The 24,703-nt window shown below is 39.6% G+C and overlaps 1 protein-coding gene across 5 annotated transcripts in view; it reads left to right on the top strand.

Annotated features, from left to right (window-relative positions):
- LOC140909185 (uncharacterized) overlaps window positions 1–24,703 on the top strand; it is a 101,546-nt gene that overhangs the window by 69,330 nt on the left and 7,513 nt on the right. For all 5 annotated transcript variants that reach the window (XR_012158127.1, XM_073337892.1, XM_073337893.1 and 2 more), the window contains 4 exons: window positions 5,937–6,038; window positions 18,283–18,348; window positions 21,152–21,258; window positions 23,539–23,599. Coding sequence is in view for 4 of the 5 variants with exons in the window: in XM_073337892.1 (XP_073193993.1) it covers window positions 5,937–6,038; window positions 18,283–18,348; window positions 21,152–21,258; window positions 23,539–23,599 (336 nt within the window). In the remaining variant the exon portion in view is untranslated. The remainder of the gene's footprint in view (window positions 1–5,936; window positions 6,039–18,282; window positions 18,349–21,151; window positions 21,259–23,538; window positions 23,600–24,703) is intronic.

Below are 24,703 nucleotides of genomic sequence, written 5' to 3'. Positions count from 1 at the left end.
TCTTTTGGTAGGCTTGCCTCAGCTCCTTAATTTTCACGTGGCACTGCTGTGTGTCCCTATTGTAGCCTCTCTCCAATATGCCCTGTGAGATTTTGGCAAACATATTTGCATTTCTTCTTTTTGATCGGAGTTCTGCCTGCACAGATGCTTCTCCCCATTCAGCAATCAGAACTAGTGTCTCCCTTTTGGTCCATGCTGGAGCTCGTTTGTGATTCTGGGGTAACTGCATGGTCACCTGAGCTGCTGAGTTTGCCACACGGACCAAACAGGAAATGAAGTTCAAAAGTTCCCGGGGCTTTTCCTGCGTACCTGGCTAGTTCATCGGAGTTCAAAGCGCTGTACAGAGCGGTCACAATGGAGCACTCTGGGATAGCTCCCGGAGGCCAATACAGTTGATTTGCGTCTGCACTACCCCAAATTCGACCCAGCAAGGTCGATTTTAGTGCTACTCCCCTCACCAGGAAGGAGTACAGTAGTCGATTTTAAGAGCCCTTTAAGTCGATGGAACGGGGTTGGTTGTGTGGACGCATTCATTTTAAAATCGACCTAACCCGACTAAATTCGACCTAATCCCGTAGTGTAGACGAGGCCTCAGTTTAGTAGCAGTCTGCAGCATGTTCAAGGCTGTTTAACTGGGACAGGTACTCAACCAGCAGAAACTAGGAAGGGATCTAGAAGAATTGCAATGATTTGTGTTGACAAGTCTTTTATTAGTGTGAACTCTCACTGTTCCATCTGAAACCGGCTGCCTGGTGATAACATTCTGCCTCATACGTGTCAAAGAGCATTTCTCAGCTCTGCAGGAAACTCTGAGAGCGGATCTGAGAAGTGAATTTTGGGAATGTAAGAACCATTATAAAAATGTGTTTTTTTTATAATGTGTGTTAGGGCTGTTTCTTTGTCTCCCTGAACCTTGTGTTGTCATTTGCACTGGTGCAAAGTGAATGCAAAGTGGGTGTAAGCTGGTACTAAATCAGAACGATGGAAATAACTGCAGAAAGAGCAGGCTAAGCCTCTCTACACTGTCCCATGGTGAGGACTACAGGATGTTAACTGCAAAGAGCACCAAACAGTTGGGCTCTCACTGCTCTGTGTGGACACTGCTGGCATGAACTAAAAGGTATCTAGTTCACATTAACATAGTCCTCTCTGAAACAGGACTATAGTCACATTCCCACAGTCTGCACTGTGACTCAGTGCAGACAAGCCCTAACAGAGACTCAGGCCTTGTAACTGAGGACATTATAGATACACTGCAAAATGGATTCCCCTTTCCAATTTACTTTCAGTGTATTGACCCATATCATTTGATCAACATTTGGGACTTCTACTGTACTCCTTTGCCAAACAGCATTGTAACAGAGTATCTTGATCAGACATTCATTGATTATCTCAGCAATAAAGCTGACATTAAATGCCAAAGGGGCATGTAAAGGACTATAATAAGAAATTGCTTTTTCTAAAAGGTATCCTTGGCTTTGTCTGGCATATGACCTAAGACCCACACATTCAGTTGTGAAGGTATCACTAATGATGTGCTAGTTCTCAAGGACGTATCAGAGTGCTGCAGCTAACACCCGATAACACTGCTCACTCCAGTGCTGACACACTTTGGCTGCTGAGTGCAAAAATCTCCCCTGAAAGAGACCCTAAGCAAAAAGCAAGGAGCTGCGTTTACTCACAGGACTGTGCAGCAGGTAACATAAAAATCCAACCTCATCCAGGCTGCTCTTTTCCAGAAGACTAAACAGTATGATTGCTGCATTGTTCAACCTGTTTTCCTGTTTATTATTGGCCACCTCTTTTCTCTTCTCTTATAAATTCAACTTTCTTTTAGTTTGTTTTCAGCTTTCTTTCTTTTTAAAGTTTTCACACTTCTGTAGGCATCTTCCCTGCAAGGTGGAGGAATCTCACTACCCACTTGCACAAGCAAGCAGCATTCTCTTCTTGTCTGATGATGATTTTAATAATTGGAAGATCAGTGGCATAGAATCTATGATTCCCTGCATCTTGTGCAGTTATTTACACCAGTGTGAAGCATACTTGCTTTGCACTAACTTTGCACTGTTGTGAATTACTGTATAAGGTGAAGAGCAACAAAGAACTGGCCAGCACTGGCCTGACTTGTTGGTTGTAGGATTGACCCCTGTCAAATGTAATAGTTACTTTGATGTGGCCCTTAAAATAGTTTGGTTTTAGAGCAGCTTCTCTCTCAATGAAACATATCCTGCTAATTGTTTTCCTGTATTACTCTAAAAAGTATGAGTCTTTAATAGTGATTTCAGGGAAAAAATGAGCCTGTTTTGACTTTCCTCTTTGGCTAGTTGAGTGATCTGTCAGGTTTCCTGTCATCCATGAAGAGTGTCTCTCTCTATTGTGAACAAATTTATGGAAATATATTTGTATGTAAAACAAAATGAGATACTTAGCTCTCCAGCCTCCTAGGCAAGGTGTTTGTGGCATCATAATCCCCATTAGCCAGTGTTGTACCTCTTAAAATGGCATCAATGCTCTTGACTCAAATTATCCACATTTTACATATTGGCAGGAATGTTTTCTCACTAGAATGAAGTTAAAGCAAAACCATTATATATAATAAACTATGGCTATAGAAATGATCACTACTCAGAGATTGTCCTATTCTTGAACTTTATATAGGCAAGCTAAACATACATATTTAATGTAATGTAAATCTCACAGTTGACCATGAATATAAAACATTAATTTGACACAGAACTACTGGGTGTACATAGTTTTGGAGCCAATGTAAATACATCCCCACTTTTGTTTCAGCTCTGTTTGCATGAGGTGGTGGGCTTCTGAGGACAGAAAGCAGTTTATTGTTTGCAGAGTAAAATAGATGGCTAACATCTGGTACTAAGTCAGGGAGACTAATACACTGCACTCTCTCTTTGTTCAGCTGGCCTTGTGCTTAAACTGCCTGCTGTAGTAAGGATGTTTGTAGTTGTTTTATCTGTAGATAGAAGTCAGGACAGTAATCTTGTGACTTGACGAATTCGAAGAGAGAACCTAGAACTGTGAATTTACTTTACAAAATTAGTAACAATATAATTCCTAACCCTGCTTGTCATAGAAGACTCTCTTAAAAGTTCATAAAGTGTTCTCTCCCTAGTACCTCATTCTTTAGTCATAGCTTCATGTTTTAAGGCCTGAAGGGACCAGTAGATCATCTAGTCTGATCTCCTGTATATCACAGGCCATTACATTTCACTTTGTTACCCCTGTATTGAGCCCAATAACTTTTGTTAGGGGTTAGCCAATCTTCAGAAAGGCACCCGGTCTTGATCTAAGGACATCAAGGAAGGGAGAATCCACCGCTTCCCTTGCTAGTTTGTTCCAATGGTTAATCACCCTCATAGCCAATAATGTGTGCCTTATTTCCAGCTGGAATTTGTCTGGCTTCAGCTTCCAGCCATTGGTTCTTTGTAATGACTTTCTCCACTAGATTAAAGAGTCTTTTAGTACCTAGTTCCAGAGTAGCAGCCGTGTTAGTCTGTATTCGCAAAAAGAAAAGGAGTCCTTGTGGCACCTTAGAGACTAACAAATTTATGCATTCGATGAAGTGAGCTGTAGCTCACAAAAGCTTATGCTCAGATAAAATTGTTAGTCTCTACGGTGCCACAAGTACTCCTTTTCTTTTTAATACCTAGTATTTTCTCCCTATGAGAGTCCTTATACACTGTAATCAAGTGACTTCTTGCTCTTCTTTTGATAAACTAAACAAATTGAGCTCTGTAAGTATCTCACTAAGATACTTTTCATTTTCTTCCATCCTGAAATAATTTTTGTGGCTCTTTTCTGCACCCTCTCCAATTTTTCAACATCCTTTTTGAAATGTGGACACCAGAACTGTACACAGCATTCCAGCATGTCTCTGCAATGCCATATACAGAGGTAAAATAACCTCCGTACTCACTGCACCCCTGTTTATACATCCAAGGATTGCACTGGCCCTTGTTGACACAGTGTTGTCCTGGGAGCTCATGTTGAGTTGTTTTTTTACTGTGACCCCTAAATTCTTTTCAGAGCCACTGCATTCCAGGATACAGTCCCTCATTCTATAGGTCCGGACTTCATTCCTTGCTCCTAGATGTATAACTTTGCATTTGGCTGTATTTGCTGTGTATGACCTCCCCGTCATCCTCATTACTCGCCACTTTGCCAATCTTTGTGTTATCTGCAGTGTTATCAGCAGTAGTTTTTATATTTACTTCTAGATCACCAATGAAAATGTTGAATAGCATTAGACCTAGAACCAGTCCTTGTAGAACCCCGCGAGAAACACCTCTATTTGATTATGCTTCCCCATTGATGACTACTGTTTGAGATCTGTCAGTTAGACTGTTCTTGATCCATTTAAGATGTGCTGTATGGATACTGTATAGTGCTATTTTTTAATCTGAATGGTGTGTGATGCTAAATGAAATGCCTTACAGAAGTCTAAGTACATCTACTCAGATACTTTTATCAACTAAGCTTGTAATCTCCTCAAAGAATGAATTCAATTTTGTTTGCTAAGACCTAATTTTCCATGTTGACTGACATTAATTGTATTCCTATCCTTTAATTCTTTACATTAAGGTATTTCAGATAAGGGAGGGGTTGGCAAACTGGTTTGCACAAAACTCAATATTCTCTGATCCAAACTAAACCTTTTTTGTGCTTGAGGTTCACTCTTGCTATCTTTCTCATTTTTATGCACTTTTGTACCTCAAAAGTAGCTGAATTATAACAATGCTGTCTGAGATTTCCGGAATGTTCTTGTTTCGGCTGAGCTCAGCCAAAACAAGAAGTTCTGGAAATCTGAGACAGCACTGATAAAATTCATTTATTTTTGGGAGTTGAAGGTGGCAACCAACTGCACAACCATGAGCGGAACAGGTGAAGGAAATTGTAGCTAATGACACTGGGGAAAAACACCTACTCTTACCATGACATTTTTTTGTATCTTTAATGTTCACCTAGAACAAATAGAATTTTAGTTTTTAAGTTCTCTGCGCATTAATTGCATGGTACTTAATGTATCCACTTGGGAAGTATGAAAGACTGAGTTGACCAGACTCCGCTTTGAACATGTGGGTCCAAGGAATCTTGGTGTTTCATTCTGGCTCTTAGCTCCTGAACCAGATTTCATCGATTATTATCATGTATTACTTGTCCACCTTTATGACAAAAATGAAAGTACTGATAAAGAATCCGTGTCATTTCCCAAATAGTGGGTAGTTTTTTGTATATTTAAGTAAGGCTATATACACTATGAGCTAGGGATGTGATTCCCTTGCTCGTGTGCGCATACTCATCCAGCTCTCATCGAGCTAGTGCGAGTATAAATAGCAGCATACCTGCGGGAGCACAGATAGTGGCAGCAAAGGTACAGTGAGTTGTGCCAAGTAAATACTCACTGGTTTCAGGTGGGTATTTACTTGGCACAGTTCAGCCATTCTTCTGCTGCTATTACGCATGCTACTGCAGCGACACTGTGTTCACGAGAAGGGGAAATACACCCCAAGCTCGTAGCATCGACGTAGCCTAATTGTGTTAATTTAGGACAGATTGTGCTGTCCATTATACCAGAGTTAATCCAGAACAAGTCCACTGAAATCAGTGCCATTACTCTGTGTTTTATGCTGGTGTATCTCAAATCCGAAGCGATTCCCAAAATATAAAATATCATGGTAGGGCTATTGAGTAGTCCTTTTCAGTACTCTTGACTCTTTCAAGCCAGATAGGGTTTTGCCTGAATAAGGAGCAAATAAAGACCTCTAAATCAGCACTGCTCTTTTTAAGGCACATTTCAAAATGGCACAGAAATGATGAATACACAAATCCACAATGAAGTAACCAACTGGGCATGAAAAGTAAGTGCCTAGCTATGAAGACCTACTGTTCTTGACTTTGCTTTTGCTATCTTACAGAGCTCAGCTTCTCCACCAGGATCAGTGTCCTGCCAACTTCCAGCTCATCATCCAAGTAAACACATGAAGGCCCAAGAAGAAAGTGAGCAAATATTTCCTAAGGTAGGTGAGAAAACCCTGGCCGTTGTTGCATCCTTTCAGTTGAATTTCTCAGCTTGCTAGTTAGTTCGTCAAGCCAAGGTGGAGTGTTGGGGATAAAGCGTTGGGGATAAAGGCCAATTCCTCCCCGACAGGAGTTCATTAGCTTCAGTGGAGTCACACGAGGGATAAATTGTGGCCCTTTGTGCTCATAGGTCAGCAGGTTGCTTTGTTTTCTCTGGAGCTGTGACTTTTGCTGTAAAAAGGAACATACACTGCAGTTCAGTATATCTCCAGCCTCTCTCCCTCCTGCCCCAGAACTGGCAATTGTTTTTCTTATGCTTTTTATTCTTACTGAATCATCACCAGAAATTCACCATTTTAGGTGTTTGTTCGTTTTTTCAATTCAGATGTCTCCAAAGCATTTAAGTCAAGTTTTATGACTTCACCTGCACATTATTTGTATGTACATAAAATGCAAAGGAGGAAGTCCAGCCCTGTCCAGAGGGAAAGCCTAAGGCCTATTTGTCACTTAATCTCATTGGTGCATAGCCTTTGTGCAAGCTCTAGCATAGGGATGGGCTTCATTCAAGGATGGTGCTTCCCTGTTCCTCCAAACCCTCAAGTTACATTTTCCAGTTCTAATGACGTCTGATTAAATATATGGTATGTCGCATGTTAGGTGCTCTAAAAGGAGAGACACATAAATTAGATCCAAAAAGGCAGGTGTACCAATTATTTCTGCCTATGGAAAGAAGTAGTGCTTAGTTTGTTCTTTCCAGTCCTGCATTATACATTATTTTCCAGTAAACAGATGTTTGGATGAGACTGTGTCTGAAATTCATCTTTTCTTTCCATCTTCTCAGCCAAATTTCTCGTTATGTCTCACCTTGAGTTCTGCAACACCGTCCTCTCTGGTCCCCCAGATAACACGCATTTTCTTTCTTCAGTCCATACAAAATACAGCTGCTAAAATCTCCCTTGTGTGTTGATTGATCATGTCACTACCATCTTGGGAAAAATTCCTCCACTGGTTCCTCATCTGCTGTCACATCAGATTTAAGTGATTTTTGTCGCCATCTTCAAAGCTCTACATAACTTTTCTCCTCTTTATGTATCCTTCATTGTTGGACTTTGGATTACCTTGCTCTGCCAGTGTTCTCACCCATTTGTTAGCTTCTCCCACAAATGCCTTTTTGCCTTTGTCCATATGGCATTGTACAACTTCCCTGAATTCATCCACAGAGCCCTGTCCACAGTTTTGGAGAGATTTAAAATTCCACTCCTGCTGCAGTGGGTTACAGTGAATCACGTTGACTTGTGTGAAAATCCCTGTTTGGGCCCATTCCCTTTGTCACCCTGTCTGTCCATCCTTAGATTGTGATGTTGGAACAGTGACATTCCCTTCTTGAATGTCTGGAAAACGATTAGCATTACCATAAACAGTGAATAAATACTACTCATAATAATCAGTGGCTGTCCAATAGATCTGTTTTTAAAAAATAGTATGTGATGTGTACAAAATGCAAACAACATTACAGTTTGGACTTTGCCTTTATGAAAAGGCAAAATCAAGCCACATTTCACAAGTGATGACAGCAGAATGGGAGCTGAAGCTCCAAAGAGGAAATCTATCTTGTCGCTTTTATTTTTCACGTATTTAACTACACTCTTATGTAGAGGATCAGCATCATTCAGGCTGACAGTGAGAAAACAGGGTGGAGAATCATGAGCATGGAGTAAGATCTAATTTTCTCAGTGTGTCTGAAAAGTCCTTGCTTTTTGGGTCTATCTGTACTGCAAAAGCAAAACAAAAAACCTGCAGAAGTGAGTCTCAGAGCCCATAACAACTGACTCATACTTACACTACAGACTAAAAACAGCTGTGTAAATGTTCCTGCTCGGGCCAAAACTGGGGCTCTGAGGCCCTCCCCACGCGCCAGATTTCAGAGCCCGCGCTCCAGCTTGAACCCAAACATCTACACTGCTGTTTTTAGCCCAATAGTGAGACTCATGAGCCTGATTCAGTTGACATGGGCTCTGAGCTTCGCTGCTGCAGGATATGAGTTGGGTTTTTTGACACATAGGTGTACCCTTTGTACAGTGTAGTCAATGTAGTCTGATGGTGTTTGGAGACAAGAAATCTTATGAGGAAGCAGATAAGATTATTTTTTCTACTATTTTGCAGAGATTCTTCCCTCTGTCATGATGTGTCCCACACTATTGCCAACCCCAAGCATTACAAAATCATGAAATGTTTAAATATATATATAATAAATATATGCTATTTAATATTGCTATTGATTTTATATTGAAGGCATTCAGATACTGTGGTGATGCATGGTAAACTCCTGAGATGCTCCCATGCTTAAATGAGCTTAAACTCACTGAGACCTCAGGAGTTTGGGGCTCTGGAGAACCTGATGTGGCAAACCAGTTCTGCCCTTTGTGTCTGTGCTACGTGAGCGCAGGGTTGGAACTTTTGTTAGCCAACCTATTTTATAATAGAATGAGAATAAATGCCTTAAGTGTTGGAAAAATGCCAAGGAATTGACAGAAATCAAATCTGATATTCAGTTACAAAGATACTTTTATTAAATCTGAATATACTCCCTATGAAAGAGTCCTACAGAGTTTAATAGTGATGAAATCAATACAATTCTTTAGAAAGTACTCTGAAAAACCACAGAATTTGAGAAATGAGATCCTTTCCATAAAATCCGCTTATAGAATTGAATAGAGAATTATATGCCCCTATAGAATTCTACAGGCTTGTTTAAGAATTCTGTAGAACAGTTTTCATTTTCTGTTTGTCTCTGTTACGACACTTATGTGTCCCCCCATTCACATACTATGTGAGCACCTCAAAATCTTTAATGCCTCTGTCCTTACAACACCCATTGGATTGGGAAGTTCTGTTACGCCCATTTTACAGATGAGACACTGAAGCACAGAAAGACTAAGTGACCTGCCCAAGGTCACACAGGAAGTCTGTGGTGGAGCAGGGAACTGAACTCAGCGCTCCTGTGGCCTATACTAATGCCCTAACCATTGGACTATCCTTTGTCTCCCCTTCAGTTATTATTTTTACTGTGGTAGCATCCAGGCTTCACTAGTTGCTATCCAAACTCAGAAGAACAAAGTCCCTGCCCCAAAGAGCTTACGCTGTAGCACTTTTCAAACAAGTGTTTGGGAAAACATTTTTGACATGACCAAAAGAAGCCAGTTGTTATAACCAGGTGGCTGGTGTGTATAGAACAAAGTTTACTGCCACTTGCTGGGTTTAAAAGTAGATTTTGTTTCTCACACTTTGCTGTTAAAATTTAGCCACTCAGACAGAAAAGGGGGATCATTATAGACTGCTGCAGAATGGGTAAATAAAGCTGAGTCTGGTGGTCAAGGGGACTGGCAAAAGCAATTACTCATGTGAGCACATTTTACTCTTCTGGTAGCTGAGAAACCAGTTTGGGATATTTCTCAGCAAGAATATATAAAGCCAACATTTTCTTCACTGTGTTCTCTCTTCTCCCTGTTCTTCCACCCCATACTGCAACGCCCAAAATAAATTCCATTCCTGACCTATTTCAGAGTAACAGCCGTGTTAGTCTGTATTCGCAAAAAGAAAAGGAGTATGTGTGGCACCTTAGAGACTAACCAATTTATTTGAGCATAAGCTTTCGTGAGCTGTAGCTGTAGCTCACGAAAGCTTATGCTCAAATAAATTGGTTAGTCTCTAAGGTGCCACAAGTACTCCTTTTCTTTATTCCTGACCTAGGCAGTTTTTGCTTGTTAGTTTAGACACAAGCCCATCTCTGTGGAGTCTTGGGAAGAACAAGATTTACTATAGAACCAGGCAGGAGGACTGAATGACGGTCCACACATAACTGGCAGAACAGAGGGATGTGTCCTTATATGAACAAAGATGAATAGCTTAGTTTTCTTTTTCTCCTTTACATTTCTGTTGTGAGAAGTTAAATATGGCCAGTTTGAAATGCTTAGTTATTGTAAGCCTCATGCCAGCTAGGAAATATAACTGGTGTTAACGCCTGCTTTCAGCAATAGGTGCAGCTGAACTGGTGCTGTAAATGGTTTTAATGCAAGTGTAGACAGGACCAAACTGTGTTTAGTACCATTTCAGAAAACATGGTGGATCTTCAAGGGTTGATCCTGAAGTGTCTACACTAGCGTTTTTTAAGAAGTCTCCTACCATTTCACTGTTAGCAGTGCTGCTCCAGTAGTACAAGGAGTGGTGGGAATGCTGGCATAGACAGGGCACTGGTGATTTGAAGTCGAGGAACTCTTTTATTATGCATTTGTGCAGCACCTTACACAATGGGGCTGATCCTAATTGTAGCCTCTAGAACTATTGTAAAACAAATAATAGCATAACACAGCATTGCTATTAGCAAGGCAGTGTAGGCACTGTGCTTCCTGACACTCAGCCAAGCACAAAAGATTTATGCATGCACTCAACTTTACTCACTGTGAGCAGTCCCAGGGGTCTCTGCAGGATCAGGACCCTACTTGTTAGTGGTAGGAGACACAGCTATGCTTTGGCTGATTGTTACCCCTACTTTAAATATGACTGACAAATTAATAAAAGCATTTGGGTTGGCAGTGTAGTAGTCAGGTGATTCAGGGTGGCTGTTTTGACATGATGTGGGTTACAGGTAATAGTAGCTTTTAAGCCAGTTTTATATTTAGGGGTGTACCTATCATCCTACAAAGAAAAAATAAAAAGTGAGGTAGGTTGTAGCAGCAGATTTGGAAGAATTGAAAAAGATTAAGCCGCACATCACTGCCAAGTCCAAAAGCCGTTCCCCCAGATCTTCAATGAATCATCTTATTTATTTATATATATTTATTCCATTTAAAAAAAACCTATCAAGTGCTTTGGGTCACGTACAAATATTATAAAATCTACAACTGCTTGGGCAAATGTTTTTTGTTTTGTTTATTTAACTTCCCAATCCCCTCAGAGAACAAATAAGCCTTGCAATGTGACTGGAAGGTCAGCGGAATCTTGAATACCAAGAAGTTTAGCTGTGGTCTTTTTTTAATTGTAGAGTCTGTGTGCGAGCACTCGTTTTTATTTTATTTCTAATGTAAAGGGATAAGCTGAAATCCTTTGATCAGGAAGAAAATGTCCCTTTGCTGTTGCTCAAATGAAGGCCAAATCCTAGTCCCACTGAAGTCAATGGAAAGCTTTTATTGATTGTAGTGGGATCAATCAATAATTCTGTTCCACAGAATTATATATTAATATATGTTCAAATCTATCATTTATTCTGCCTTCATAACAATAAAATATATCTTTACTGGTGGCTTGACAGTGTTCCTATCTCTGACTAAAGACCATATGGTGATGGCAAAAATATGCAGCTCTGGGGGCCAGGGACTGTCTTTTTGTTCTGTGTTTAAACAGCTTCTAGCACAATGGGTCCTGGTTCATGAGTAGGGCCCGTAGGTGAGATGGTAATACAAACAAATAACGTATGTATGTATGTATTTTAAAATTTCCCATCACCGCATTTAGGCCCTGATTGAGGAAAACATCCCTATTCAGGACTTCACTTGAACCTGCCATTTACTTTGAAGTGTGCTTAAATCCTGTTCACCTCAATGGCTAAATTTAAGCACATGCTTAAATGCTGTCCTGAATAAGGATTGACTTCATCATACATGTAAGTGCTTTTCTGAGTTGCAGCCTAACAAGGCAGACCTCCCCTCCCTCATTCTTTTAATCAAATTTTTCTTGGAGAGAGCAGGTCAGTTTTGACTGAGTTGATTTCCAGAAGAATTGTATTGGGTATCTGATGATGTGTTTGTTTGGGGACGCCCCAGTGTTGGAAAGATGTCTCTATTACCAGTTGTATGTGTGCTACATTTTGGAACTTGAAAATTATTTATTTATTTTTAGATTTATAAAGCACATCAGTCCTAAGTGAGATCAGAATCAGGACCTGTGTCTTTATTAGTGCCCTGTGCAGTGCCAAGTAGGCTGTTCTCATTTCATACAATTTTGGGAGCTATATCAATAAAAAAAAGTTACTTTTTAGATCTATAAATAGACAGATCCCTGCCTGGATAACATTACAGTCTAAGGTTTCAGACTAGCAGCCGTGTTAGTCTGTATTCGCAAAAAGAAAAGGAGGACTTGTAGCACCTTAAAGACTAACAAATTTGTTTGAGCATAAGCTTTCATGAGCTACAGCTCACTTCATCGGATACATTCAGACCAGCTGTAGCTCACGAAAGCTTTTGCTCAAATAAATTTGTTAGTCTCTAAGTGCCACAAGTACTCCTTTTCTTTTTGCAATTACAGTCTAAGCGGACAACATACAGACAACTGTGTAGGAGAGAAGTGGTGCTCCGTGTCTACTTATCCCAATAGCCCCTATTAAACTTCCAATGAGTCCTCACACTTTGCCTACAGTTATTTACTAAATTATTTTGTATTTATTAATATGAGCTACTAGGGCACCTAAACTGGACTGAAAGGTTTCAAAAGTGCTGTGTATCCAAAGCTCCCATTTATTTAGGCACCTAAATATAGCCTTTGGGGTAGAATTTTCAAAAACACTCAAATGACGTGAGCTTACATCCCATTGGCTTTCTATGGCACCGAGGCTCCTTCGTCACTTGGGCATGTCTACTCTGCAGTCTGAGGAGTCACTGCAGCACAGGTAGGCATACCTAAGTAGCACAGGAGATGCAGCGGCATGGGCTTCAACACAAGCTGGTGACCAGCATGCCGGGGACTCTGCATACATACATGTGTTGCGAGCCTGTGTTGAAGTCCATGCTGTTGCCTCTATGTTTCTATTTTTAGCTGTGCTAGCTCAGGCATGTTTACCTGAGCTGCAATCACAGCTCGGATAGGTGTGTAGACATACCCTGAGGCCCTTCTGAGATTTTTGCCTGTAGCAGACTAATTTTAGGCACCCATTTCTGAAAATCTTGACTTAAATGTATTTAAATTATTTCGCTGTAAATCTGCAGATCTATTAGACGCTATTCAGGAAAGCACTTAAGCATATGCTTAAAGTTAGGTGAATTCCTGAATGAGAGTCTTACTTATTAGCTGTATCTTAAAGCAGCAAATGAACATTTTTAAAGTTGGGATTCTCTACCTACATTAACAAATTATAAATGTGTGTTAGGACTCCAACTAAAGCTTGTGACATAAGCTAGCACCAGTTGATTTTGATGGTGTCTTCCTTCTTTTGTTAAACAACCAGCCTCAATTGTGTGGACATATCGTTGAATAAGATCATTGAATCATCTAATGGGAGGTTAAATGGAAAGTAAAAGTCTTCATAGTGGTGTGATGGAATTCCTGTGTCTAATTAAAGCCTCAAAGCATTTTTTTAAAAGCTGTATAAAAGGTGAATCATTTCTGTAAACAGCTCCTAAAGCAAAAAACCCAACACCTTTGCTGTGGGAGAAGTAATATGGCCCAGAACACCTTCGCAAACAAAGAGTCACTCTTCTGCAAGCTGCTCTCTTTCTTCAGCAGCTCAGCATGGGGTGCCAGAAAAATCATTAACAGGCTCATCCTGCACTTCTCCCTTTTCCACACCTGCATATCACGATCCCTGCTGTAACTTTATGGACCGTGAGGAGGCAGGTTTGACGCCATGAAACACAGGCTTAGCTAACAGCTGCAGGATGGGCAGAAAGCCAGACAGTAAAATGTAAAGAGGAGGAAGGAGAGGGATCACCTTTGAAGTTTACAAAAAAAGCATGACTTTGACCACTTCCTTTTTAAATTAGCTGTCTCAGGTACATTGAGATATTGGCCACCAGCTTGAATGTAAAAAGAAAAACAAAAAAAGGGTGGATGGGGAATTGCTTGGAACTAGTCAATGTACTGTAATTAAAATGTGAAGTCTGGTGTGTGTGTGTGTGTGTGTTTCTTTTTAAAGCTTTTAAAATTTTTTTAAGTTTCAGTATTAAAGGAAACCATGTATTCCATTTGGGGAATCTCGGAGCTAAAAATAGTGTATGCCTGTCGAGTGTGAAAAGCTACATTAATGCAGCGTTAAAGCTGAAATTTGAATCACATGCAAGCCAGGAAATTCATAGTTACGGTTCCCACAGCAACAATAACTCAGCCCCCTTGTGCATATGCAGAATTCTGGATTACTTTATGGTGTTAACTTACAGCAAATTCTGATGTTCGTTACACAAGTGAATTTCCCGGGTAGCCCCAGTGGTTATGACAGATTGGCACTAGCGTACCTGAGAGCATACTTTGATGATGCCATGGAAAAATTACAGTTGCTGTAGCAACTACATTTTGAATGTATTTGAATCGGAGCCTTTGGAGTGTGTGTGGTTTTGTTTTGTCTAGTTTTTATTTAATTGTGATTAAGAGAGGGATAAAGAGAAAATTTTAAAACCTGTGTTCGACTGGTTGTATATTTAGAAGCTAGAGTCTAATTTTGATTACAACACTGTAAATTGGAATAACGACATTGACGTAAATGGTCTGTCGTAAAATCTGATCCTTTATGTGTAGGAGGGTTTCAAATGTTTCAAATGTGAGTTCTCCGATTGAGGAGATTCTCAAACATATTGAGTGTGTTTATTTTAACTGTATTTAAGTCTATCAAACATTGATTTCAAATGATCCATGTGCTTATTTGAATATGTACTTTGTTAAAATAATCATCCATTTATTTTCAGGGTAGGGAACTCGAAATATCTGCTTATTCATTCTGTATATGCAACAAGGGTGCCACATCATGGCACATCTAAAAAGATAAGGAACATGCACAATATATTTTCAGATGACTTTGTTTTGATAAATCTGGCAAAGGCATTCATCTTCATGGTGTATTCCAAACTGGAGGATTTACGTTACAGAAACTGATTTGAGTTGTGAGAGCTGCCCAAGAAAGCATCTATTGCCCTAACTAGTGATTTTTTTAAAAATAAATAAATACAGAAAATATCATGCTCTAATATTTCAGAAATACCAGTATAAACTGGAGCAGAATTTGGCTCAGTGGGTTCCTGTATGAAAGATAAGTGCAGGAGACAAACTTTTAAAAAAGGTGAAAGGACAGCTTGAAAGGAAAAGAATATATATATATAGCTCAACAATAATTTACCTAATTAGTATATAAAGCATCATTTTTAGTTTCACATGTGATGTTCAGAAACAGAAAAAAGGAGTATTTTAACTCATATTTATAATCTCCAGTTAAACTTCATTTATTTATCAAATGAAGGACATTATCTATATTGTCTATTACACTAATTCATATACATATTTTTCTTTGTCTGTCAGCCATTCAATGGTTTACTAACTCGGACTCCTCCAAGGGAGTACTGTAAGTCCATTTGATGCTCCTTTCTTTTGTATTTTTCCCCTGCTTTGGACCTCTGATTTAACTGAAAGGTGTACAAAACACACATGTGGCCAAACAGCTCCCTGAGAAAAGATAAAGGAGTGTTGATTTTTTTTCCTTAAAGGTCAAGTATAAATTCATAATACTTTATCATCATAGTCCTATCAGGAACCAATTTTTACCAGATACTTGGTGGGGAAAAACTCCCCCAACATTCCTAGATTCATGATCTTCAGGATCTGTGGATAAGACTATGGATCCTGATAGGACTATGATAAAATAATATGAAATTGTGTGTAGTGCTAAAACCTTTCATTTAGGGCTACCTCTCTCTCTCTTTCTGGAAACCTGGCATAACTGATGAGGAAGCTGACAGAATATCGGTGGGTTGACAGCTTGGCACAAATACTTCTGGGAGCACCTCAAATGAAAAACATTGGCAACACCTGCAAATGTTGTGGATAGGGGGAGGCCCTGAACAAATAACATTAACTTTAAAATTCCTGGGCTGCTTGTGTTGTTAGAACAATGTATTACGTTTCTTAGATCAGGTAGTGAGAAATATAAGGTAACATATTTTACTAAGAAACTATATTTTTCTCTGTCATAATGGTTTTAGGTGCATTACAAATAAAATAACATGATGTCTTAGCCTGATGACATGTCAAGACGTAAGGGCCTGATTGCAGTCTCACAGCACTGTAAGTCAGGAGTAACTGTTGAAGTCTGCAGAGCTACAGTAATGTAAGACGAGAATCAGGCCCCAAGACTCTAGAAAAGATTCAGCGTAAGGGGGGAAAACAGGTTAAAAAGAAAAAGCAACAAGATCTATTTTCTGGTTTCAGAGTAACAGCCGTGTTAGTCTGTATTTGCAAAAAGAAAAGGAGGACTTGTGGCACCTTAGAGACTAACCAATTTATTTGAGCATAAGCTTTCATGAGCTACAGCATCCGATGATCTATTTTCTGTAATCTCATTCCCTAATAAGTGGCAGTATCCCTAGTAAATAAAATAGATGTTGAGAGGGAAATACTTCTCTTGAGGCTGGTTTCTAGAGTCCGTATGTATTTTGGATCAAGGTGATTTATGAGGTCACCAGAACACAGGATTTCCACAGTGTATTGTTTTCTATTGCAATATGGATTGGAGATTTAATGACTGCTATGTTGCCCTTTCAGTTTTCTCCACCAGCTGGCTACCTTTGCTTTGTATTGAAGTAAAGGAGTATGTGGGTCTGTCTGTCTCTCTGTCTCTCTCTCTCTGCCACTGTTGTAATAGCTGCAGTGGACGTTGCTGATGAAGTTGCAATTCATTGTTCTGATGTCAGGAAGAGAGCAGTGATGTTTGAATCTGGGATATGCCTTTGTGTAATGTGAGCTAGAATACATTGATTATTCTCTGGTGTATTTATGTCTGCAGCCCTAGCAGCGTGGGATCTCTGGATCTCAAGATCTCATAAGCTAAGCACGGTTGTATTTGCATAGGAGACTTCCAGAGAATGTCCAAAAAGAAAAGGAGGACTTGTGGCACCTTAGAGACTAACCAATTTATTAGAGCATAAGCTTTCGTGAGCTACAGCTCACTTCTTCAGATGCATATCGTGGAAACTGCATCTGAAGAAGTGAGCTGTAGCTCACGAAAGCTTATGCTCTAATAAATTGGTTAGTCTCTAAGGTGCCACAAGTCCTCCTTTTCTTTTTGCGAATACAGACTAACACGGCTGTTACTCTGAAACCAGAGAATGTCCAGGCACCCTAGGAAATTATGTTGATGACATAGGTGGCATTTTGCCTTTGCATCATTACTGAACCATGTGCGGCCCTTTCAAAGAGCCATAAAACAGAGGGTTTTTTCCCTTTATTAATATTTCTTAATGGATTTGCTTTTTAAATTGGCAACTGAATAGTAAGACATTAATATTTCTGCATTGCTTTGGAAACAAAGTGCTAAATTATAGTAGTACCATGTTTGTCAGTGGATAAAAATAAATGTACTTTATCAGGAAATCTAATAAACACACTAATAAATGTAGCTTCTAATACTTAGGAGATATATGCGTGTTATTTTTCTCCTTTTACAGGAGGGGAAATTGAAGCTTAGAGAGGTCAAGGGACTTGCCCAGGGCCAGACACTGAATCAGTGGCAGAGCCAGGAATAGAATCCCACTTTCCTTCCATCAAGTCATATGGTTTAACCACTGTCAAGGTTACAAATTCTGTTCGACTGAAAAATTAATACCAATGCTTTTGGTTTTTTTTCCTTATGTTAATAATGTCCTATCTGCAGCCAGTGAGCCAAATTCTTCTGTTACTTACACCCATTCACCTTATTTATGTGCTTGGGGCTGCATGGCTATTCACGAAGGCACAAGTTGGCCTAATTATTTCATTCTATATAATTTCAATTAAAATGTGACTGGTTAGGGGCTTCTGTACATGAGGTCAGATTCTGATCTGTTTCACCAGTGAAGTCAATGGAGTTACTCTGCCTATGTACATGGGCGGAATCAGGATATTTGCCCTGAAGCTGGATATTTCAAATCCCCAGCCTGTCTCTTAACTGCTTTGCTCAGATATGTTGGATCACACCACTTGAGCAAGCTAACAGTTGTTTTCAGGAATGCAGTTGCAGCAGTAGACCATGCTTATTTAAAATCTTAGCTCTCTGTTTTCTTTAGCTGAATGAGACCTGAACAAGGCAGCTGAGTTAGATATTCTATCCAACTTTTGGATCACATGACTGTGGCTTTTCTGCTGCTACTTTAAATTACCGTCAGCTTCTGAACTTCTCGAGGCAGAGGCTTGAGGTCTTGTTGGTGTAAGATGAGTGAAGCTATGGGCCATATTTGGTGAGCTCCACTTTAGTTATCTCTTTCATGCTAAATCTGAGAGTTGAATTATTTCCCACAGCTGCTGCTTTCTTGGCTTTCTGAATTGCAGAAAAGACCTGAAGAGCAATCCAGAACTCAGGAGGTGGTGAGTTTCCTTCAACAAATCTTCACAACATCTCTGCATCACCCACCCTCCCCACCAGAAAAAAGAAAGAAAGAAAGAAAAAAGTTTATTTGAGCCCTTGTAATTATTCTGTCTGGGAGAGGAGCCAAGGTGTCGAAGTATCAAAGTGAAATTCAGAAGAGTCAAGAGCAAGCAGAGACTTGAAGGGGAAGAAAGGGAAGTAGAAAAAACACTTGTCTTTATCATGGTAATAGTAATGAAGCTGAGCAGAAAAAGCCCAGACAATGGGCTAGGTTACTGTACTATAAACTGCTTCCTGCCACTGAAATTCACAAGTCACCTTTACTTGGCTGATTAGAGAACTACAAAGCCAGGCGAGCTGGTTTTGACTTTCTGTCAGAAGCTCGCCAATACTTAACATTTCTGATATTCAGGGCTGCCCTGTAGACACAGTTTTTTTGCTCCTGAAAAATGAAATGTAGACTCAAAACAAAGGAGCTGCTCTGTGAGTTTATTGATTACAAATTATGAATGATAACATTTTGGGCCTGACACTGCAAGGTGTTGAGCACCCTTAACATTCTGATTGACTCTGATGGGAGTTGAGGCTGTTCATACTAGTCCTTCGGTGTCAGTTAAATGTGGGGTGTATCCCAAAGATTTATCTTGCTGCCCCTCTCCAAAGTCTGTAGGCTGGCTGGCCCTGTGCATAGTGGGGTGCCAAAGGTGGATGGGATTCTGTCACACTTGGGAGGGGGTCAGTGAAAAATTATTTCACAAGCCAGGCTCCTCCCCCACTACCCTACCCCCAAAATGACAAGGCCAACTCTGTACCTTCTTCTAAGCTTTCTTTTAAATCCAGTGCCTCTGTCCATGCAGTTCACTTCAGGGATCCAGCCCTTCAGGGACACAATCAGGCTTTCTAATCAATTAGCTTAATCCTGCTGTAAACTTGCCTATTTGCCATTCATGTCAATGAAACCTTGGTTACAGTGATTCTCTCACCACAAAAGCTTTTTCAAAACAAAACAAAACACCTATCTGTCCATCTGTATCTGTCTACATGGCTTTAAAGGCAAAACTATAAGACAAGGAAAGGAAATGTCCGCAACAAAGAAACACCCTTTTCATAACCAGACCAGTTAAAATAACTTAGTCAGCAAAATGTGGAAGGATTTTTGGGTGACACTTTTTACCGTAATAATTTTCCTTCAGGGTGGAGAAATTACTATTTTTTTAATTATTTCAGTAGATGAGTATTGATGTATTTGCTCTCTATTGTATAACTTTTATGCACATGAGTAGTCCCACTGAAATCAATGTAAAGTTACACACATTTCAGTCTTTGCAGTATATGGACCTTTATAAATGGTTATTTAAATTGCACCATAAATGTACATAATGCTTCATAGCATATACATATTTATATGAATAATAAAAGGCTCTGACCCTGCAATGAGCTCCACATAGGCAGATTATTGAAGCACAGGCATCTGTCCATGCAGAGGTCATTAGAGGATTGAGAACATAGTATATTAAGTCAATTTTTCTTAAATAAAATTTAAAACACATACACTAGCCATTTGGTATTTACAACTTATCCCTGTATATAAGTTGTGTATAACTTCATTAGCTGTTTTGAGCATGTATTCGAAATGACTTTTTGTCTGGTCTTTTACATACAAGGGCTATGCAATGATGGGGGTACAGTACAAGTAACGAGAACAGGTTTTTTTAAATGTACTTGAGCAGTCCATTGAGCATATAGACTGGGACAAGTTCTGCTCTTCATTTCACTCATATAAGCCTATTGATTTTTATTAGGGTTGCAGAGAGGGTCGAATGTGGAAGGCACTGTATAGCAGGCCATTTACTTCAGTCATTGATTAAAAACTGATCCTGCTTCTAGGGTCTGATGGAAAGCCCATTGAAGAGAGTAGAAAGACCCCGATTCACTTAATGGGCTTTGGACTGGGCCCTTAAGTAGCTCAAAACTCCAGAAACCAAACCATTTGTATTAAAAATAAAACAACTTTTCTATTTTGTTTTATTTATGGAAGTGTTATTGGCTAACTCAATCCCTGGGTGTTGAGAATTGTTCAGGTTACAAAGAAGGCCAAACTTATGAATAAATTAGAAGAAGATTGAGCCAAAGGAGATCCATGTAATGATAAAATATGATTACAGCTAAAAATTATTATTCAGGTGTAGTTATTAATGTAGGAAGCATTTGTATGCTATGCAAACTGGGAGAAGTGTACTAGTGGGTGGACTTGTGGGTAACCAGACCAGCCACAAAGTGATAGGAATGAACTTTATCAAAATAAGAGGAAGGCACTACCTCTTAGGATAAGCTGTTTCAGTGCACCAGACAGCTAGAACTTTAGGGAAAGCTAAATGCAGCTGGAAGTGTGCTGCAGGTGACTGTGAATATTAAAAGTATCAGTGTTTTTAAAATGTATGTTATATGAAAACTTACGTTTCCTTTGATGAAAATTAAACTAAATTAAAAATTTACTGGGCTCATGCTGATCTGACATACAAGGTGTAAATTGACTTCTGTATTGTTACTATGGGTTTATGTCACTGTAATAAATTAGACTGTTTCAGTATTGGTAGTAGGACCTATTGAGTGCAAAGCTCAAAACTTTTTCAAATGAATCAAGTGCATAGATATTTCAGGAGGTAAGAGTTAGTACAGAAACCTAAAAGTAATCATCGTCTTTCATTCTTCCTGAATATAAAAGTTGCTTTGAATTTTCAACCTTCTGCTCAATAAACTCGTACTTTGTATAAGTTGTTACATGCTATTTTTTATTTACAGCGCAAACCTTTCAAAAGGACTGGGAAGCATTTCCACCATGAACGACATCTGATTTACTTGCATCATATGTATCATCTCGCCCTTCTTAATATGACGTCTTCCAAGAGGTCAGTTAATGTTATGAACAAACTGTATGAAGATGTTTGTGCAAGTTAAGTCGGGACATTTTCGTGTGCTGTATTTTTCTGTTTTTAACACACAGCTGTGTTAGCTGATATAGTTCATAAGTCACTTAATGGTCTACACGTGAGGTTGGAATACCAAGTCTCCTTGGAGTCATTGGTACAAATCCTAGGAGGGCTGGCTGAGCCCTTCATCTTTCCAAGGCAGATAAACTAAAGATGGGATTCCAAGGAGGACTTAAGTGCTCAGCTGCCATTTCAGCCGCCATGCAGCTTTTGTCTCTAGTGTCGACTCTCATTTGTAACCTCACTGCTGGAAAAACACAGGCACAGCACATAGTCTTAGTAGTCATTCTGGGTATGTTTACGCTGCTGTTAGATACTGGTGGCTGGCCCATGTCCACTGATTCAGGCTTGCGGGGTTTGAGCTAAGGGTCTGTTTAATTGCAGTGTAGACATTTGGGCCTGAGCTCTAGGACCATCCCACCTTGCAGGGTCCTAAAACCCAGCCTGACCCCAAATGTCTACACAGTCATTAAACTGTCCCTTAGTCCGAGCCCCTCGAGAGCAGCTGCAGGTTTTTAATTGCAGAGGAGACATACCCTCTGAGACCTGACAGACTTGTACCACAGTATGACTTTTTAGGGCACTGTATTTAACGGCCTCTTTCTAGTCACAGGCTTATAGCAGCATTGCAAAATATGAAGTCTTGGCCCGCTAAGCCAGACTTTTATTAGACAAAAGGAGAGGGATAGGAAAGAAAAGAAGTAAGGTGGGGGAAGGAAAAGGACACACGAGGGATGGGTGGGATGGGAGAATAAAGTCTCCCATCCCAGGTGGTATTCGGGATTCAGACGTAGCCAGTACAACTGGAGATGCCATCTGGGTCCCTCTTTCTTGGCCTGGTCTGGTCAGGACATCTCAGGATCAGGATGAAGAAGGTCCAGGCTCCCAGGAGATGGCAAGGGTGAAAATGATGGAGCTCGTTTCTTCCCTTTTTTTTCAGACAGCCAGCATTCCAGTAGCCTCTGCTAATTTTCAGCCCACCGTCTCTTTTTTAGGACCCCCAAAAAGTAGCAATGGGCAGAATAGTCCATTCCTTCATTGTTTTGTTCATTCACTAGGCGTACTTTCCAACGCACCAATTTTGGTTCATTAATTTCTGGTCTTACACTTACCAGGCATAATTTTAATACAGTCCTTGAGTTTTATATCAGTAGTCCTTTGTGTTTGGACTATTTCAGTCTCTTGCTTTTGCACATTTTCCTATCAACATTTGTTGCTATAGGTTCTTGTGACCGCTAATAAACGTTCTTACAGTATTTACAGTTAAGAACACGTTTACTGTAATTGTGCAGGCCCCCAGTTATTACAACACTACTCCCTGGATTTAGCATCTCGTGTCAATGACCAGTTTGGGAGAGCAATGCTACAGTTCATATTTATCTAAGAACTCCTCATCCACCCTCCATCTGGTGGGACACTACTTGCTAATCTCCCATAAGTGGGAATGCACAGAGGGCCTCAAACAAGAAAGAAAAGTGAACTGTCATTCTTCAAGAGTCATCTCTGTGCATTCACACTACCCATCTGCCTTCTCCTCTGCCCCAGAGCTCTATATAACATGAGGACTCAGTCGGTAGTTAGGGAGAAGGAACTGAGGTAGTTGCAGTCCTTCATTCAAAGTAGGGCAATGATGTCATCCTCTCACAAGATCTTTCATGTGTCCTCCCAGCAGACACAAGTTTTCAAGGTGCTTCCGTATCTCAATGTCAGATGCCATATCTGTAAGTGGGAATGGACAGAGGTGACTCTCAAAGAACACTATTTAGGAGTTATCATTTAAGCTGGGCAAATTTTTTTTTAGAGAATGGTAAATATGCCCAAAAATGTAGTTTCGGAGCGACCAAATCTATCCTCTAATTCAGGTCATATTCAGTAAGGAGTTAGAGCTGAATAAAAAAAAGAGGGAAATTTTTTTAATAACGTCAAAATGTTTCATTTCACAATGATGTTTCATTTCAAGTTAAATCTATCTGAAACTATTTTTTCCAGTTTTTCATTTTGGTGAGAAAAAACAATTCAGTTTTGATTTGAAATTAACCAAAGCGGGATTTTTCCCCCCCTTAGCATGGCCACCAGTTTGAAAAATTAAATATTTGCTCAGCTCTAGTTATGATAACATCTGCTGTGTATTTAAAGAGTGATGATCCTCACTGCTTTCTTCTAAATTTGCTTTTCTCTGTTTGGTGCTACCTGGAACAGGCTGCTGGAGAAAAATGGCCAGTTTGCAGTTGCTGAAAAAGAGCACAGTGTCCGTGATCTGGTTAGTAGTCAAATGGTCATTGCTATCATCTGTACCTTCTGCATAGATTACTACTACTGTTAATGCTGTTTTTCTTAAGTGTCTTAATGAATAGTTCACCAACGCAAAGTAATAACTAAAGCGCTTTTCTTGACTGTCACTACAAATGCTACATGCCTAGAATATGATTTTATTTTAAAGCTTTACAGTATGCTTCAAAGTCCAGACTGCATATCAGACAGATCAGTGGTAGGTATGTGGATTTGTGCACTGGCCTTTCACCTTACAAAACCACCACACAATTTGTTACAATTGATAGTCTCTGTAGAGGCCCAGGATTGAAATATTAGGGTTCAGGCCAGAGGGTCATTAGTAGAACTATGTGCGGAAGTTTTCACAATTCCTATATGTATTATGCCTGAATCAGTCCGCACTATTAGCTTCCTACTTACCTAACAGCTAAAATAAACTTCAAACTAAATAAACTAAACCCAGGTGAAATCTTGACTCCATTAAAGTCAAAGGCAAAATTCCCATCAACTTTAGTGGGGCCACAGTTTTTCTCCTCCCTCATTTTCAATCTCCTTTGCAGTATTACATGTTAGCTAAAAGCAGGGGAATGGAGTAAGGCATTATTAGGGGACTTGGTTATACCTAGGCTTGGCAGAATTTGATTTTTATTTGTTTATAATTTTGACAAATAATATCAATATTTATTTGAAAGCTTTTTTTTTTTAAGATCATTATTGTTTTTAAGGTTTCACAGTTGCAGGAAATTACACAGGGGCCAGACAATGAGAGTGGTCAGACAGTGGTTATTTAATGACAATAGACATTGAGATTCAAAAAGTTAAAGCTTTTATAACCAGTAAAACACAAATTGTCAACATCACATGTCAAAATACACAGAGTAAATATTCTTAAAGCAAACGTATAAGTTCTCAAGCAGAATTTTTCTTACTTTGCCCATTTTGATTATTATTGATGGAAATATTTTTTCTTGTGTTTGGGACTGTGGATGATAAAATTGATGATTACTGACGTTTACTGATAAAAATTTTATCCTTCCAAGTCAAGTTATACAACTTTAAAAAGGTGTAGTGCGAACATGACCTGTGTCCCCAC

Source organism: Lepidochelys kempii, chromosome 3, assembly GCF_965140285.1.
Source record: "Lepidochelys kempii isolate rLepKem1 chromosome 3, rLepKem1.hap1, whole genome shotgun sequence".
In the NCBI taxonomy this organism is placed as follows: domain Eukaryota; kingdom Metazoa; phylum Chordata; order Testudines; family Cheloniidae; genus Lepidochelys; species Lepidochelys kempii.
Note: the sequence above shows the minus strand (reverse complement) of the source record. Positions and strands in the feature narration are given on the sequence as shown.